This window comes from Crocodylus siamensis, chromosome 3 (assembly GCF_052110815.1).
Source record: "Crocodylus siamensis isolate JL-2025a chromosome 3, ASM5211081v1, whole genome shotgun sequence".
In the NCBI taxonomy this organism is placed as follows: domain Eukaryota; kingdom Metazoa; phylum Chordata; order Crocodylia; family Crocodylidae; genus Crocodylus; species Crocodylus siamensis.
Genome location: NC_143397.1, coordinates 84343751 through 84362680, shown reverse-complemented (window position 1 = coordinate 84362680; position 18930 = coordinate 84343751). Strand labels below are relative to the sequence as shown.

Genomic DNA, 18930 nt, shown 5'->3' with positions numbered 1-18930 from the left:
ACTATTTTGAAACAATTTGATTTACAATGCAGCGAATATGCAACACTTGAAGCTGTGCTCCTTCCATTGAAATAAAATTAGTGGATTGTTCGGGTGGGCAACTCACGTAAAAGTTCAGTGACAAAAAGACTTAATGGGGAAAATAAGACAGAAAACTTGAAAAAACAATACACCGTCTATAAGGGGATACTATTTAATTATATAAAGGCAGGTAATAAAATACATTTCTCTCTTTCTAATCAGGCAGTGAGGCATAAACTGTTGGGACATACCGCTCGGGGCCACTGCTGTCTGGGACTGAAACACTGGCATTGTACTGCATTGGTCATTGGCGGTCGTGGATGTTGGCATTGGGCATGGGTATTCAATCGGAAGTTGTCAAGTATGGTACCCGTTTGGCAACGAGCACATTTTTGGGCATAGCCAACCAGGGTTTTCACATGGGCGTTCAGGGGCGGATGGGCCAACGTCATGGTGGGCAACGCGGGGCAAGTCGATCCAGTACATGGGCAACGGAGATATATGGCCAAAAAAACAAGGAGAGGGAAAAGGGGGAAAAGCAATAAATTTTAATTTAATACAAACTATACTCATTACTCTCAATTAATGAAACAAGCTTAAGTTGTTCTGAAGACTAACACAATAACGGATTGCTACATTGACTGTGGCTTAACATTTATGGACCTTAAAGAGTTACTTGATCTGACTATACTATTTTTTTTTAAACTTTTATCACACGTTGTTTCAGTAGCAGGCTGGCTCATGAGGGTAGACACAAAACCTGTTGAGATTCAGATTACTGAAACCCTGGGCAAACTGGGTAAATTAGTTCTCCAGACAACTGCATATAGCATCTGGATTCAGTTAAGTGATTTAAAGAAAAAAAAGTTGAAGAAAAGAACACTAGCTGCTGAAGTTAATGTGCATGAGTCCTGACCATTTCAGCTTTAGCCTCGATTCTGGTTGCTAGTTTATAAGATTTCACGCTTTTTTTTTTTTTTTTTTTTTTACAGGAGTTCATTTACTATTTTTAAATTTTAAACGTTAATGAAAAATGTACAGAAGTCCGATACTGACTGTGTAATGGTATTCTACCAAATATAGAGTTTAACACAGAAGAATCTTGGAAAAAACTGCTGAAACTGTAGCTTATGTTAAGTATGGGAGTGTAAACTAATGATATTTCTTTAAGAAGTGTTGCCAAGTTTATTTAAAATTTTTTTATGAAACATTAATTCTGAAAATGTGTCTAATCACAAGAGTCAACCCACTATAAAATGTGAATAGGTAAATAAGTCATGATCATTGAAAAGTTCCTTCCAAATTACAGAATAAAATGTTTCTATACTGTTCTGTACCCATATTTAAATCATGCAATCTTCGTAACATTAATGTCTTTGTGCTTCATGTGCAAGCTGTTAAAGTAAGAACAGATGGACAGTTTAAAAAAAATTAGGAAGTTTAAAAAAAATATCCATCTACCATTGGGTTAAGCCAGCCACCTGCAATGGTTTTCAGTAATACTTGAATTGATTCACACATATGGGAAATGGTGCAATTAAGGGTTTTAAGCTTTGTCAATATTTCTAATTAAGATGTTAACTTGCTGAAGTGTATAATTTAGTGGAATCCTGTTAGAAAGTGAAGAGGTTAAATATAAACCTCTCCTCCCACATGACTCAATCCGGGTTTTAATTACAAAACCAACTGAAAAAAACTTGAGGTTATCTAGTCTAATAATCATTACAAATGGCTTGTAACTAGACTACTGAGGTCTACAATTGAATTTCTCAATTTCTAGAAATGCATGTAATCAGATTTAAATGTAGTGTTCTGAAAGAATCATCGTTAAATTAGTTCAAACTCATAAATACTCACGTCTGTACGAAGTGCCTTAATATTTTTGCCACCTTTTCCAATCACTGCTCCAGCATTCTGAAAAATATTCAAAATTATACAGCAACCATGAGAATTTAGCAAAGACTGGTAAAAAGAAAGACCTATCCATCTGATTTTGTGTTACCCAAATATTAAAAAAAACTGACATGCTAGTCAAAGTCTAACAAAGTTCTTATCATTCAAGAAGCAAGAAGCACATCTTTGCGAATCAGCATAATTTCATTTTCATCCTTGAATTTCTGGGTACATCAGACTGTCAGCGCATCAAGTACTGTTCAACTCTGGAAAGTTCTGTTACAGGTTCCAAGTTTGTTGTATAGTTCAACTAATTTATTTTAGAAATAATTTCCTTTCACTTTAGACTCCCCCTACCCCCAGTAATTGTAGCTGTATCAGAACTTGATCTTCAGGCCCCAGTAATCTTTGATCATTTCTTGCAACAGAAGGTCCTTGGAAATCAAACAGAGTCTTTGGGTTATATCTATACAACTGATCTCTTATAGAGATGCAAGACCTGAGAAGTCAGGAATGCCAATTAACAAATACCACTTCAGTCATTTTTTCTGCTAAAAGTGCATTTCAAACTTGTATTGGCAAAGAAAAGCTAAACGAATACAATGTTAGAAGCTCAACCCTAATAAGCACAGTATTTTCTAAGCCGCTACACAAAGGACTATTGTATTTATGCTCCTCTTTCTGGGTAGCACGTCCTTTATACTCGTCAGCTTCTTTTTTAGAACAGATATCCAATATAAAATTAAAACTGCAAAAAGAACTATTTCACCTAATGTGCATGTACACACAAACAATGAAATAATAGTTTTTATGCAGTTTTAAATATATATACACACACACATATACATGTATGTACATGCACACATACATGTGTATGTGTACAAACTTGAACATATAAAAAACAATGTTTTCTTCTACTGCTGATCACCGAGCGGCACCTCCTTGAAGAACAAAGGTGTTAAGGCTAGCAAGTTTCAGTGTACAAAATTGCATGCCGTCTTCTACTTATGACAGTTGCACAGTAGAGCAATTTCTAAGATAGTATAAAATTGTCATTATTCCTGTTAACTGAGAAATGTTAATCTATATATAAGACTTATTCTTCCAAGTTCCTGTGTTTAAGGAATCAGCAAAATGGCTGCACTTACTAACCTTGGAATAGTCAAGATCCATAAATGACTAAGATCGTGAAATGAATGTCTTCAACAAGGAATATCCTCGTTATTATTTAAGAGTAAAGAATAGGCTTTGGCTACACACCTAACCAGCTTTCAGCCAAATGCTAGGACAATAACCTATGTTATAGCTGCTACTGCTTAACTACTGTTGGCTACTAGCTTTAAAGAGTAAAAACTGTATAAACTGCTGTAGGATTAAATTCCCTTCTACCAAAAATTCGGGTCCCCAACCACTGAAGCTTTACTTTCATCTTTTAAAATATTGGTCTTAATATTCCTGGTGACATACTGCATAATAAATTGGAGCAAAAGTTTGCAGAGTAAGTCACATTAAAAATAAAAATTCCTTATATTTTCCTTGAAAATGTCTGACATTACAATCATTATGAAGTCTGCCTACAACTGTTATGTTCACTTCAAGAATAACAGATTTACTATACTTTGTTTACAAAAATCATACTTTGCTCTGAAGCAGGATGCGCAATTCGACCATTTCATCAGTGTTCCGAGATCTTTTGAAGGCCTGTTCTTCTTCCATGTCTTCTGCAGGACGTTTGCCTGTAGACAGGTCCATAGGGCAGAAATACAAATACTCATTTAACTTTCTAAGTCATGATCAATAATGTATGCACTCCAAAACATATTCAATGTTCCTACTTAAACTTCCTTTTCAATTAGCCTGATACCAATTTCAAATTCAAACGCTGTATGTTAAAGACTTGCAACTAAATCCAAGAATTCTATACTAATAAGATTGCAGATCAATGAATTGTAACCTAGTTTATAAACCTTAGAAATAAATATAGTTTAAATAATTATTTTGGAAGTTGATCATGTTCAACCATTGAATGCAAATGCTTATTAGTGATTAAAATTGTGCCCCATGACTAAATAATTTCCAATGAAGGATTTCAAATACCATCTTAACTTAGTGGTATCAATAACGATGAAAATTGAATTAGTTGTAAATTCAAAGTTAACAGCTTTTTCTGGATGTTAAGAGTACCTGAGAAAACCCATGCAAAGACAATAAGCCATGCTAAATAAATAAATGCTGCAACAATAATGTTCAGCAGTACTTGTTTTTGATGAGTACAAATACCAGCTAAGTACTGAGGCTTCAATTATCAAATATATTAAAATAGTTGAATTATTTTTTTTTTAGCTACACGAGCATATAACTCCTACCTAAATGAAAATATATAGCATCCATTCACAACAGAAATATTGATGCAACTCCAAATTACAATTCAAACGCACCATTATAATACTAGCAAAAACTTGAAAAATGTTATCTATGCACATGAAACTTAACTATCCGATGCTGTAAAAGAATTCAAGTCATCCCTAAGTTATTAAGCATAACTAATGAAATAAAGTATCGTAGCCCCTATAACACAAATACAGCCCTTTATAAAATTTACCATTTGTCTCTGTGTTAGTGAAGGTCTCCTCTTGCTGTTCAGTCTCCATTACTTTTTATTCTTCAATTGATAGACACAACCTGTCAAAGAATAATAAGGATAGTACATCTACTTTATGAAAAAACAACCCGTGCATCTTGCTAAAAGGAACAAGCAAAGAGACTACAGCTTCTAGAACTTACCAGTATTATATATCCTTGCAGAGCAAAACTGAAGTGTTCTGGGCGGGATCAAAAACCAACAGCCTATTGCTTCAGTAGCCTATTAAAACCAACATACATCAGTTTGGTTTTGTTCATTTATGGCTCTGATATTTCACTACATTAAAAAATGTGGATTTGAACAACAGTATATCCAAGTTCCAGGGGCTGGATTGGGCTTTTGTTGTGAAGGCTGTCACGAAGTTTTAGTTTAGACACGAAACACCCAATTAGGTCTAAACAAAAACTGAAGTCTCAAAATTCTAGTTACAACAACCCATATCCTGTTTGTCAGTTGTTCAAATTTTTCAAATTATACCTTAAAAGTTCTGATTTAACAAATGACAACTTTGAATTCTAAAATGACGTGCTATAAATCCCTATTACAATATACAAAGTGACACTGATTTCAGAGTGCTGCACACGTTCAATGGGGACATCTGCCTATTTCTTGGCATTTGTCTAGTTCTAACCAGATGGACTAAGGAAACACAATTACACAAGATACTGACATTCATGTTTATATTTTAATACATTAACAAATGGGCTTTCTTTGCAACATTATCTACCATTAGGCAGAGATAGGAAAATAAGAAAACTGCACTGCAGTTCAGTGCAGTCCTTCCTTTATGTATATGAGCAACATATACTGAACATTAAAATCAGTTGAACCCCTTCAACTGTAAGCAATATGCACACCTGCCATGGTCAGCACTTCTTAAGTATCTATTTGAATACTCGAACATAACCTCGTTTGCCTGAAATACCACTGAAATAAAGAGACTGACTCAGCATCCTCCTTAAATGTCCCCTAGAATTCTCTTTAAATGTACCCTACCCTCACTTCAAGAAGCATAAAACGCTTCTGATGTAACAGTGTCCCCCCATTTTCTGTCCTCCTTATTTTCTGCCTCAAATTTCTGGAGGTTTAGCCTTCAGCGGTGGCTGGCAGCCCGCCATTTAGGTGCAGCCGAGCTAGCTGGAGGGGACGCGTTATTAGCATAACCAGAATACATTAATTCCTTCACCTCGGGTTAATTGGCAGCCGACCTGTTTGTAGGGGCTGGGACAGACACAGGCAGCCGTCCGTACGACGGGCTGCAGAGCTGAGACTCCCCCCCTCCCCCGGGCCTGCCGCAACGGTGCCCACTCAAAGTACTCCCCTCGGGCACCCAGATCCCCCAGTTCTCCACCTCCCCGCACGCATGCGACGGTGGCGCGCCCGGCACAGCCAGCATGGACGGCACGACCGGAGTCCCCTCACCCGGCCTCGCGAGCGCCCCCGGCCCAGGCTTGCCTGGCGGCGGCAGAGAAATGGCGGCAGCTGCAATGGCGGCCGCCCGCTGCTAGGCGGAGCCCCGAGCGGAAGGGCCTGCACCACGCGGCACCGCCAGCCGCCACTCGCGGCCCGGGATACACACAAAGGAGGCGCCTAACGGAGCCCCGCAACGCCCGCCCCTCCCCCCCTTCCTCAGGCCCAGCTCCGGCTCCACCACCGCGTGGCCTAACCCCCCCCCCCGCATACGGTTCCTCCCCCCTCAGTTCTGAGCGCAGCTCCCCCCACCACGGCCTCCCGCCTGCGCGCGTGGGACTGGGACCGCGCATCGGTCGCTCCCGAGGGGCCGCCGCCGCCACCGCCTCTTACCGCGCCGCGCCCGCCACCTGCCCCCGCCGACTGCGCGAGAGAAAGGGGACCAGCCCCCGCCGCCAACGCACCGCGCCGCCACGCCATTGGCTCAGCCCGCCACCCCCGGCACCCCAATTGGCTGTCCGAGCTGCCCATCGATTGTGGGAGGCGGCGCCCCCTTTGCCCCGCCCTCCGTGTGGCTACCGCCGCCGCAGCGCGGCTCGGGCCCGCTAGCTAGGGGGAGATGGGCACGGGTGAGGCAGCTGCGTGCCTCCTCCGCGCCGCCGAAGGGTCCGTCGCGCTCCGGGCGCCGCTCACCTGTGCACCCGGGGTGGCGAAAAGAGCGGTGATGGCGACAAGAGACAGCCGGGGAGGGTGCGGGGCGCGAGAGCGGCCGCCGTCGTGGGGAGAGAAAATGGCGGCGGAGAAAACTCCGCCTCGTCGATCACCCGGAGGGGGCGGGGCGGGTCGCTCTCGCGAGTGTGAAAGGCGCGCGCGCCAGCGTATGCCCCTCACTTCTCTTTTCCTCGCTTCTGATTGGCTGCTGCGGCGGCTCGCGAGGACGGGGTCGGGGTGTCCGCGGTGCGCCGAGTTCTCGACTCCCTACCCCCACGCCTCTACGCGCACAGGCGGCGCGCGGGGAGGGGCTCCGCACTCACGTCCGCTCGTGGGGTAGGGGTCACTCCGGCAGAAGAGCCGCCCGGACGGAGGTGGGTACGCGTGAATGTGTGTAGGGAAGGCCCCCCCTCCCCCGGCCTGGCGCATGCGCCTTGCTGGGGTTCGCGGCAGAAGGATGGAAGGTGCTGAGGGGCGCGATGGGACGAGCAGCCCTCCCCCCCTTAAAGGGCCAGGTGCCTGGGTTGGGACTCGGGTCCGTGTCCGAGGCTTCCAGCGCCCTTCAAGCGGAGTGAGTGGGCGGCTGGAGCAGGACCTGGGAGAGCGCAGGCAGCCCAGAGCTACCGTATTTCCAGTTCCAAAATAGAAGACACATTGTGGGGTGGGGGGAGAGAGGGGGTATATGACTGTGGGGGCAGGGCAATGATATGCCTCTGTTCCTCACTCCCAGCTCCCTTTCCGTGCCACCCCTTACACCAGCCCTGCCAGTGCCCCTCACTCCCAAACTGCAGTACCCTGCCCCTCTGGTGCTACTGGTGCCCCTTGCTCCCCATCTACAACCCTGGCTTCTCCCAGCCCTGTAGTTACAGGCACCGACCCTGGTGCTATCAGTCCAGCCATGCAGCTCCTGGTTTTCCTGAAGGGCCCTCTTGTCTGGAGGGGCAGGCACCTCCCCTACTCTTGTGCAGCCTTGAACACCCCACCCCCACAGTCCCCAAGCCCAGGTCCTCCATCCCCTGCCCCTCCACAGACTTACCTGTATCCAGCTGCCAGGCTGCTCCCACCCAGTGGCTGGCTACATACCAACTGTGTCCACCCAGCCCCAAGCAGCTCCTTGCTAGGGCACATTGGGAAGTGCTGGGGAAAACTTTGAAACTGAGCAAAGCTAAATCCCAGACATTTAAAAAAATTGCTTGGACGGAGATCAGAGGATCTAAAAAGAGAACATGTCTGGGAAAACCCAGATGTACGGTAACCCTCCCCAGAGCTGCTCCCTGACTCCGGCCACCTTGGCTAAGCACTCCCTGGACTTCAGGGGCCTGGCTCTGCGTGCCCCCTATACATAGGTGGCAGAAGGCCAGATCTAACGGGATTTAATCTCCTGCAAACTAATTTTGCGGTGGCCAGCAGCAGCACCACTGCCACAGTGCTGTGCCCAGTGCCCTTGCCACACCCTCTATCACTTCCTTATGTACAGCACCAGTGCATGTTGGCTTCCACAATGGCCCTGCAGGAGAGAGGAGCAGGTGTCAGGTCAGCATGCCCTGCACCACACAGCCCTCCCAAATAATATTTTCTTCTGCTTATGCCCCTACATGGCAGTTCCCAGGGCTCATGGCTTTAGGATCCTGAAGTCTTAGAAGCACTTGCCTGGATCTTCCCTATTTTCAGTAGCAGGCCTGCTGGGGTGGTGCAGTGGCATGGGTGCCATGACAGAAAGGGATCTGGGGAATCTCTAGGCAGGCCTCTCTGCAAGCTGGGAAACAGGTTATCCTGTTTGTAGAGGCAGGCGCTGAGTGTTGTCCTGCAGGATCAGGCCCATGCTGCTCATGTGATGGCTGATCTGGCTCATTGTGCAGCGCTGGGGGACCTTGAGATCCTTTCCTGGGAGGTGTCATGCAGTGTGAGGACCATTACACCTGCAAATGGGATTCATAGGATCAACCCAGAGACTTCAAATAGAAATCCACAGCTGTGATCTTCCTGAGTTCTTTGCAACAGAAAATGTGCTCAGTCATTTTTCTGTAGTCAAAAAGGAAAAAAAAAAAAAAAGAGTGAAAACTGAGACTTGGCATTTTCCAAAGGGTGCCACAAAGCTATCCAGGGGTGCCTCAAAGTCTAAAAAAGATTTGAGAACTACTGCCTTAAGACATGCAGTTAGTCATGCAGCCTGTGTTAGCCCAGGGTAGAGCAGATAGGATGTTTCAACACAGTGCTGTGGAAAGAAATGACAGGACCCTGTGAATGGTAACCACATTAGTACATTTATAAGGTTATGGGATGTTCTTGGTTTTTATAGTTTGGCTGGGGAGTATTCATAGACATTAACGGTCTTTACCGGTCTATGGTGGGTGGGTGTATATTTGGGGGTGAGGAGAATTAGGTGGGATGTTCAGCCTGTCTCCTCACTTTAACTTCTAGTATCTAGTGGATGGTCTCAACCAGCTGTTTTTATATACTAATTTGCCTATTCCAAATGGAGAGTGTAAGAAAGTAAAACTCATGAGAGTAATTTGTGCCACTGCAGGCTCCTTGCAAGGTAGCACAAATGTTAACTGGTACAGGTTAACAAACCACTTTTAATTCAGCTGGAGGAAAAAGTTTGATTGTGCTCCAGTAAGACTGGCTTCAGACAAAACTACAGGATGGTCTGTTTTGCTCCCAGAATATAACTAACCCTTAGCTGTAACTTAATTAAATTTAGGACAAGCGATGTCTTTTCAGAATCTGGTTACTCATAAATTTGTTTCCCTTGCATTTAAATAAAAATATAGATCTTCATGCATTGTAATGAAATAAAATTAAGTCTACTATTGGATCTTTTTCTTTTTGTGGATGAACTTTTAGTACTCAATGTAACAGTAAAATAGCCTTTTAATGTCACTGAGGCCATAGTAGCCAAAAAATTGTACCATATGCAGCCACAATTACAACCAAGTCAAAGGGCCTGGTTTCACTCATTTAAATGAATAATAAAAACATGTTTCTCAATTTGATTAGAGTCCTGGATGTATCTAGGTCCTGTTGATATTTTTAAGTAGCTCTTTCCCTATAGCTGTTTGGGAACTTTGTGCCAAAACAACTTAGAGAGGAAGAAAAATAGTAAACTCTGACTGAGAAGAAACTTGCTCCCCCTTTTGCTATTTAGTTTATGGAAGAAACAAGGTTTTCTTTTTTTCCCAGAAACTAAAAGGAGAGTTTGAATTATACTTGCCAGAAGCCAAGAAGAGGGTTTCTGTGGAAGACACTGGTAGAAGTCTCTCAACTTTCTCCCTTCATTTTGTGGTGAGAAACTGGACACTTAGACTTGTTATATGAATTGGCATTTGTTTATTAGCTCAAGTTTGATTGTACTTAAATACATAGAACTATTGGTTTCTTTTCAGACTTCTAGTTCTACAGGAGTGTATTTATAATTGAAAGTTTTAATTGCTTTTTTATGTAATCACATTTGGAGTAGCTAAATTATATATTAAGGAGCAAACTAGAGCATAAATCAAAGGTGTATTTTATTTAGTCACTGCCAGAAAGCTGACACATCTCTTGTTTCTTTTTAGGGATGTCTTGCACTTTTCCTCCAGTTTAAAAGATGTCTACTTCTAGTATTGCAGCAAGAGCGCAAACCTGGCTTTCATCTACATGGCATGTTAAAGTTCCTCTGACATGGTTAGAAGCTTGCATTAACTGGATCCAGCAAGAAAGTGGCAGTGATAATTTAACACAAGCTCAAATAAACAAACAAGTGTTTGAGCAGTGGCTCCTTACGGATCTTAGAGATTTGGAATATCCTGTTTTGCCTGACAGTATCTTAGATGCTCCTAAAGGAGAACTCTCTGGCTTTTATTCCATACAGATTGATTCACTGGTTGATGTCAGCCAGCCTGCATATTCCCAATTGCAGAAGATAAGAGGGAAAAGCACCCTAAATGAAGAAGTAACAGCCAACAGTCAGGCATCCCAAAAGACATGGGAAGCAAAGCCTACTCGAATGCTAATGCTGCAGCTAACTGATGGAATACATCAGATTCAGGGTATGGAATACCAACCAGTTCCTGTTCTCCATAGTGGTCTTCCTCCAGGTACAAAAATTATGGTGCAGGGTAACATTGCATATCGTCTTGGAGTTCTCTTGCTTAAACCAGAAAATGTGAAATTGCTAGGGGGTGAAGTGGATGTTCTTCTACAGGAGTACAATCAGGAAAGACTCCTTGCAAGATTGATTGGAGAAGCTGAGAATCCTAATCCTGTTGAACAACGTGATCATGAACAAGTTACTGCAGGACCTGTAGATGAGCTGGGCCAAGCTATAGGGCCTTCAGATGAAGAGCTTTTAGCAAGTCTTGATGAAAATGCATTTTCTGTAAATGTTGAGACAGCCTTAGAAAGTGGATATTGTAGTAAAAGTGACAATTCAAACACAACCACACATTCATTTACTTCAAGCAGTGGAAGCTGTTCACAACAAAGATTTGGGAACCCTTTGCCTGGGGCAAATAAAGAGCCAAGTGTTCCGGCTGTGAAGTATGTTGATGGAGGTTTAGATGACATCGCATTAGAGGAGGCTTTATTTTTAGAAGAAGAGATCCAACAAGAGCTAGAAGAAATTCAGAGAGTGCAGCCTCTGCTCAAAGACAGAAATGTATCTGTAACTACAGAACAACTTTCAAATATGCCTAGAACCTCATGCATTTCATCTTTAAATTGCATGCCTGAAAAAGATGGTAAAAATGAAAGGGTTTATAAACTTGCACAATGTACTAGGGAACATCAGTTTTTGGGGAGAGAATTATCTGTTGGAAGCAAAAGTAATACAAATAATTTCTCACCACAGCATAATGTACAGCAGACCCATAACTTTACAGATGATTTGTCACTGGAAAATCCTTTTGAACAGGAGGCTTTTAGAAAAGTGGACCTAGTCAAGACTGTTCAGAAACCTCATAGCTTTTCTGACAACATGCTTTTGACGAATGGACAAGTTAACTTTTCAAAAAATGAACCACAGCTTGAGAAGCAGGAGCACAATGTAGAAGCCTTTTCTTCCAAAGCAACAGAAAACTGTAGAGGTCTTGATTTACATTCTCCACCTTTTACATATATTTCTGTGCTCCTCGCAAATAAGCCAGAAACAGTTACAACTGTGAAACTTAAAGCCTTCATTGTAACCCTTACTGGAAATCTTACAAGCAACAATGGTTTCTGGAGTGTCCTGGCAAAAATTTCTGATGGTACTGCTTACCTAGAGGTAAATTTTGCTGATGAAATTCTAACCAGTTTGATTGGATTTTCAGTGCCTGAAATGAAGATGTTAAAGAAAGATCCTGCTTTACATCCAAAACTTAAGGATGGTTTACAGCGATGCCAAAGAGAACTAATAGATCTTTGCTGTTTGATGACTGTTGAGTTTAACCCCCATGAGTCAAAAGCAGCAGTGTTATTTCTCCATGAAGTTGATGCAGTAGATCTAGAAAACTTGAAGAAACGTTTAAACAAGTGATTTAGGGGATAACTCGTAATCTCTAGGACTAAATTCTACAAGCCAAGGAATATCAAAGTGTTAGCTTAATTAAAAGCACAAGTGAAGTGACTTCTCCCTTCCCTCCCTTTACTTCAGAAAGGGGCAGGTAGAAAAATCTGGTGAGGGGGAGGTGAACAGAAATCCATGCCTTAGGATAAAGGTATTAACATTTAAAAATTCAAAACAAATTTGTTTGGAAGCTTGTTTCAGAAATTAAAAACAAATTTGCTTTGATCAACATGTTCTTGTATATACATTATTTTTATTTTATAACTGACATTTTATGATCAAGGATCTAGAGGAACATGTCTTACTAGATCGGAAGCTGGTAACCCAAATACAGAGAAGCTGATCCTTGCACTGTTTTTTTCAGTGGAGTTACATTAGAAGTGAGGTAGTTTCTGTGAGGTGTTGATATAGGGTATCACTATCCAGTTGAGGAAAGCAAGTGAGAACTTAATATTTTTTTTTGCTTTAGTCACATAGCACTGGACCCTTCGGTAGATTTCTAATACCATTGTAACATCATCAGGTGAAAACCTGTAGGCTTTGAAATGCAAACAGATATTTAATGTCTGAGAACTTGAAAAGCAAGCATCAAAAATTAAAATGAAGTAAACTTTCTTGTTCGTATTGTCCAGGACAAGAAAAACAAGCAGTAACCAAATGGGATAACATTTACACCTATAAAAATGTCAAAGCATTTTAAAACATTTTAAATACAAAGGAAGTCTGTAAAATAGGAAAAGCAATTGGTTTAATGATTTTTAGCTTAATATTTTTGCTCAAAATGAATCAAAATCCAATAGTATTAATATATAATTTCCTCTTTCTTTTCAGCATTTGCTCATTCTTTTTACTCATGTTTTTATATTCCTGACATGTTTAATATAAATGTGTTATACTGTAGCTAGTATATATTTTTGTATTGCCTACAGATTAAAAAATAAAAGGCCAATTTCAAAATTTTTATATTTTTGAATTAATGGATCCAGATTATTTCTGTTTTTCTTAACTGCTAGTGGATTATACATCCCAAAGTTAAACAACAGATGTTTAAGTACTACTTGAGAATTTTTTGGTGGGAGTTGTTAAGTTACCTTCAAAGGAAAAAGTGGACTTACAAACTTTATTGGATGCCTTATGTAAAAAAGGAGGTCTAGAAAGGTTTCTTTTTTTTCCTTTTGTGCAATCTGCAGCTTTTTTATAGTAGCAGTTAGTTCTCTCTCTTGGCTAGTGGATTTTTGCAGTGTAGACCCCACTTTTATAATGGTGTAAATTAAGTGATTGAAAAGGAAGAGATTTTCAGTTGAACTATCAAAACTAATTTTTGTTTTGAGTGTTCTTAAACTGTCTAATGGCTGATATTTTTGAAAAAAGGAAGTATTATAAGAATTAACAGCATGCAACCTCTGAATTTCTCACTTAAACTGCAGAAGCCAAAGCTGATGTTTATAAAATAATGAGGAGGACAAAAGTTTTTTGTGGGCACAGGAATACCTTTTAAGACTTTTTATACACTTTTAAAGAGAACACGGAATAAGCCCGTCACTCCTATTACTACCTCATCTTTTACTTTTTTCTTTCTTTCAGGGGCCTAATGGTAGGAATATAGGTGTTTAATGGTTAGAGCTTCTGTACTGGGAAGAAGCTTTTGTCTCTCTGAAAGCAGCATTGATAACTAAAAAAAATAAACTTGAAAAAAACTTTAAAAAGAAACTGACCAAATCTGTCATATGTTGCCTGAATAAAACAGCATTTAAAAAATGTAATAAAGCTAATTACAGGATGCTGTCTGCAATCAGTATTAAAAACAAATGTCTTTATGAGTTATCTTTCAAAAATATTTCTTCTGAAATAGATATTTCTTATAGAAATAATGTTATTTAAGCATTGTTTGCCTGATATTAAAGACTGTTATACATTGACAAAAACTGAACTATAGTAAAAAAAAAAAGAAAAAAACAAAGAGTCTTTGGGATTTTGCTGTGTTATCTTTGTCTCAGCTGACCACATTACTTGCCTTTACTTTTTTTGAATCCTTGTTCAGGGTTCCCCCCTTTTGCTCTAGTAAGATTGTAGCCTTTCTCCTTGTCTTCAAGACCCTGTATAACTCTCTGCTTATCTTCCTAGCCACACTTCTGTCTCTTCCCCACTGTCCACGTCTATTCTGCTGTACTACTAATGCCCTGTTTTTGTTCTTTCACTCACAAAATACCTTTATACTTCTACTTCCTTCTATGTTGATCTTCATAGATAGAATTTTGCTAAGTCAGTCTCAAAGGCCACTACTTAAGTCTTTTCTGAACCTCTTTAGGCAGCCTTAAAAATACTTCTGAATTTGAATAATAATGTTTTTGTTGTAAAATTGTTAGCGTATTTGACAGTGTATAGGTTGACATGGCATATAGGTCAACCCCTGCCTTTCCAATCTGAAAGGTAAGGATTTTCATGGGCTCACAGGGAATGGGACCACTCTGAGCAATAATGCCAAATGCTGAGCCCAGCACCGATCAAAAGGATGAGGCCATGCAAGCCAAGTGCTGCCTCTGAGGGGCACTGGGCTTGGCGTTTGGCAGCTGTACTTGTAGCAGACAGGGCGAGGCTCAGTATTCAGCTGACGCAGCCCCATTCCCTGCAAGTGGCTCTGGCACCACCCCAGTTTTTTAATGTGACACTCTATAAGTCAAGTTTGATTTTATGTATTTATTTATTTAAAGACACAAAAATTGGGCGTCAAAACCAGACTTACACACTGTGAAATACGGTAATTACCTGACTTCCATTATATGATTACATTTTCAACTCCAGTGAAATATAATTGTACCTAGCCTGATTTTTTTTTTTTTTTCAATTTAAAAGAATAGTAGAAGTGTAGTTGGAAATGAATGCAGTTTCAAGCAACATATCCAAGAGAGAATAGCAGTTTTAGTTAGATGCACCAAATTAGCTACTGAGAGTTACCTTTCATTTATTTGGGGGTATAATCATGCACATAGGTGACTTACCATGGAATAGCTTAAATACTGCAACTCCTCATCCTTGTTTACCTCACAATAACCTTTCCATATGCCCCTGCCCTGAAGTTGTTCATTTTTATCCAGTGGGTTTATCCACCACAAATGCAACCTGCATTGGGGAAGCTTAAGATTTTTACATTAACACTACACAAATTTACCCTATTTATGGACAATGACAAGTACTTCATACTTTCGCATAACAAAACTTTTCCTATGAGTTTAATCAAAGGAATGGGCTAACAACTTCTTGGGTAGGAACAAAGGAATCTTCCCATTGAGGACAAGGATAACAGTGTTTGCAACAGTCTTTGTGGTTTATACCTAGTTTATTGTGGAGGAGTCAATGTAGCAATAGATCCCACTGTATCCCATCCAGAAGTTAAAACAATTACATTGGGCAGAACACTTGATTCTAATAAACAGTGGCAAGTAAAGAGAACAAAGTAAAACCACATGGAGTGCCATCAAGAAACTCCTTACAGTCTAGGTACTTCATTTAATTTCACTCATTACTATAAACATCAATCAATTAACTTGTCATGCTAATGTCTTTCTGCTTGTGCTTGATGCCATGATTGTATATGCTGATTAGTCATCGGCTATTGCAGAACTACAACGAACATTCATGTATGCAGACTTTATTGTAATAGGTAGGACACGTGCTTGTGTGCAATGAGTGTGGTTTCAGGTTTTGATTCTAGTAAACAAGATTCTAATAAGCATCAATAGATGCCTTCAGTAAGTGCTTTTGGCAATTGTTTTTTGGTTTTGATGCTGATGTGCAGCTGATTCTATTAAGCAAGATTTCAGTAACTAGCAGACCTTGCATCTGGTTTTTCTTGTTTGTACTGTGTCTGCTTTCTGTAGCTTCAGAGCAAATGGATGCATTTTGTCTGCATATGTATATTCAAATATTAAAGGCTAATTCTCACAGAATGTTTTCAGATGATTGGGGGGAAACTAAATGCATTCTTTCTTACTACTACATTGAATTAACTGGAGGTTTCTGCTGGGGTGACCTGCAGCAAAACATTTAACAGTGTTGACACAAGTGATCAGGTTTAAGCATAACAGCTTGTTAAGATAAATTGTGGAAGTTTGCTTGTCTGGTTTGTTTACTATTACTTTTGACTAACACAAGCAATTGGTTACTATTGCAGAGATGGAGACTTTCATTTAAAATTAGTTTTAGAAAAGATCAGAATAAGGTGATGTACTAAGAGGAAACCTTTGAAGAAATTCACGTGTTTAGTTATATCACCCCCAGCAATGAAAACATTTACTATTAGATTGTAAAATTGTTGGCCTTATTTTGCAATATGCTGAAACATCCAAATACCCATGTTAATAAAGAGTATTTTTTATCTCTGTCTGGCCAGACAACTAGCCCAATTCTGTCAAATTCTGGTCAGAGCCAGTTTTATAATGGACCAACGCAACTATTGTAATTCACATGTCAAAATGAAGAGCAGTGTTTGAAACAAGTTACTAGTCCAGAATGCAACAGCGTATCTCAATGCAAATTATTGGGACCATCATCTCATTTTATTGTTCCCTGTTAAGTAGACTTTTTCAAGGCTGTTTTGCTGATATATATTTTCCTTTCCAAAGGCTTGATGGCATTGGCCTAAACAGTCAGCACAGTGACCTCTCATGATAGCTTAGTTACACTGGAAAAATTATGCTGTTGACACATGGGGAAGACTTCTATCTAAAAGAGAATTTCTGTAGGAATCAGGCCAAGAATGTGGAACCTACTACAAGATCAAACAAGAAGGACAATTACCCTTGCTACACTCAGGATTAAATGGATGGGCTTTCTCTTTAATATAGCTCTCCTATAACAACATTCTCAACAATCTTCACCTTGAAAAAAATCCTATTGTTAACTTTATGTTTTGTTATGCAGTAGAGACAGAAGAGAGTAATATGTTTATTTAAAAACTGGATCCAATGAACAGGATGTCTCTTCCAGTCATGTATTTGTTGAATTCTGTATTTTGGTAATTATTGGTAACTGTGCTTTACCCTCTTATAGTACTTGGTAGCTGCATAAAAATCTATGTGGATAGAAAGTAGAGAGAGAAGGATTTAAAAGGTAAATCAAATGTGTTCCTTTCAGGATCCAGTTTCCTTTTCAGAACCTTAATAAAAAACCAAACTGCACAAGGGAATCACTGTGAGGAAGTTAAAGAATAAAGAAAGTCTATAGGTAATAGTGTCTAATTTCTAGCTGTTGTGTTGGACATGAGGTAGATGTACATATAAGGATTTATAGCTGTTGTGTTTCTCTGCGACAGTCATGTTTTCCTGTCTTTTGATTAACAGTTCTCACAGTGGATACTGAATGAAGCGGGCCAGCTGCATCACTGAATGAAGCGGGCCAGCTGCACTATGATGTGGCACAGCACAGTTAACTCGTTTCACTGGGCAAAACGCATGTCACCCCTTGTCCTGTTCTTGATGATGTGGGGTTGATGTGATGTCCCCACTTTTCCTGCTTGGCCAGACTTGCTTCCTGGAACAGGTCTGGCAGAACAGAGAAAGTAGAGGGGCTTTCCCACCTATGGAGAGGCACCCTGAGATTCTCCAGGGTGCTGTGCCTTTCTGTAAGCAGGAAAAGTGGGCAGGCGTTCTGGGGGTTTCAGAGGCTCTCAGGTCTACAGAGCACCTGCCTGGGGTGGTAGGAGAGTACAAGCAGCTCAGGCTGCTCATGCTCTCTCATGACAGTTACCAGATATCTGCTACAATAAAACAGCAGGCTGTTACTACCTTTTGTTGTGCGCTGATTTTCCTTGGAAGTGGCACAGTTAAGGGTGATAATTTCTATGGGCTCACAAGTAGTGTCTCCATAAAAATGTTGTCAGCACAAATGAGACACTTTTCACCCTAGGTGTCTCAATCCTATTTGGGGTCAGAACACTTCTAAATAGTGTTGGGGCCCACCAGAGCTGTTACAATAAGTGGGTATGGACTAGAAGTGAGGTTGTCCCCACAAAAAAATAAAACTGCTGCTGTAGGCATTTTTGGTAGTGTCAAGCTGTTCTTGTGTTGGTCCAGGGAATATGTGAGATGCAAGAATTCTTGAGGGCGATCTCTTATTGGGGCAACCCTATGGTTGGGGTAGATGTACGTAGACTTTTGGATATCATTCTATGTTCTCAAGGGTACTGTGATATCTGAAAGGCTTGCCAATGTTTATCCCAAAAATGCGGTTGGTACAATAAAATATTACATACAAGAATTCTTGCCGTTGGCATTCTTTTAACATTTCCCCCTGTTTCTAGAGAGAGCCCAAAAGTTCTACCTACTGGTATATGCAGTCAGCTTATTTTTAGCTTAGTCTGTTCATTGGTATAGAATCAGAAATGTACTGTAGAACTAGACAGGTCCTCAGTAGTCTTCACCCTGTTCTAAAGTAGAATTAAGGATACAGCACTCATCTGTGCTGCTCTTGAACATCTTTGATGATGGGGATTCTATAACCTCTGTAATTTCACCTGTTTCATGGCTTGCTTGTTATGATACCACACTTTCTTGCACATAATACGGCTCCAAGTAAAATATGCTCCTTGTTTTTGGAAGTAGAAGGGAAACATTTTTCCTTCCTTCTGCAGCAGGAGCTTCTGGTGAGGGGAAAGAGAGAGTGGCCATAGCCCGCAGTTAAGGCCCACCATGTACAACACTAGTGTTAGTTTAGTTCCTCCCCACCC

General features: G+C 40.8%; 2 protein-coding genes across 14 annotated transcripts in view; one reads left to right on the top strand and one right to left on the bottom strand.

The window, feature by feature from the left end:
* HNRNPK (heterogeneous nuclear ribonucleoprotein K) overlaps positions 1 to 6818 on the bottom strand; it is a 23317-nt gene extending 16499 nt beyond the window's left edge. For 2 of the 11 annotated variants that reach the window (XM_090038653.1, XM_090038657.1), the window contains exons 1-6: positions 6662 to 6817; positions 4699 to 4777; positions 4518 to 4596; positions 3553 to 3663; positions 1879 to 1935; positions 273 to 316 (exon numbers count right to left, since the gene is read on the bottom strand). In XM_090038653.1, coding sequence (XP_089894779.1) covers positions 273 to 316; positions 1879 to 1935; positions 3553 to 3663; positions 4518 to 4565 — 260 coding nt within the window. In that variant the 5' untranslated portion in view covers positions 4566 to 4596; positions 4699 to 4777; positions 6662 to 6817. Of the gene's footprint in view, positions 1 to 272; positions 317 to 1878; positions 1936 to 3552; positions 3664 to 4516; positions 4597 to 4698; positions 4778 to 6361; positions 6433 to 6661 lie in introns of those variants that run through there. The other 9 variants (XM_090038658.1, XM_090038663.1, XM_090038664.1 and 6 more) reach the window with 8 other exon arrangements.
* Positions 6555 to 18930, top strand: RMI1 (RecQ mediated genome instability 1). Of its 3 annotated transcripts, none has more exons than XM_090038650.1 (3): positions 6555 to 6597; positions 9863 to 9964; positions 10237 to 18930. In XM_090038650.1, exon 3 carries the CDS (start codon positions 10269 to 10271, stop codon positions 12174 to 12176), a length of 1908 nt encoding a protein of 635 aa, XP_089894776.1. In that variant the 5' UTR covers positions 6555 to 6597; positions 9863 to 9964; positions 10237 to 10268; the 3' UTR covers positions 12177 to 18930. The 3 variants fall into 3 exon arrangements, with proteins under 3 accessions (XP_089894776.1, XP_089894775.1, XP_089894777.1); XM_090038649.1 differs by lacking the exon at positions 6555 to 6597 and adding an exon at positions 6860 to 7053; XM_090038651.1 differs by lacking the exons at positions 6555 to 6597; positions 9863 to 9964 and adding an exon at positions 6860 to 7053.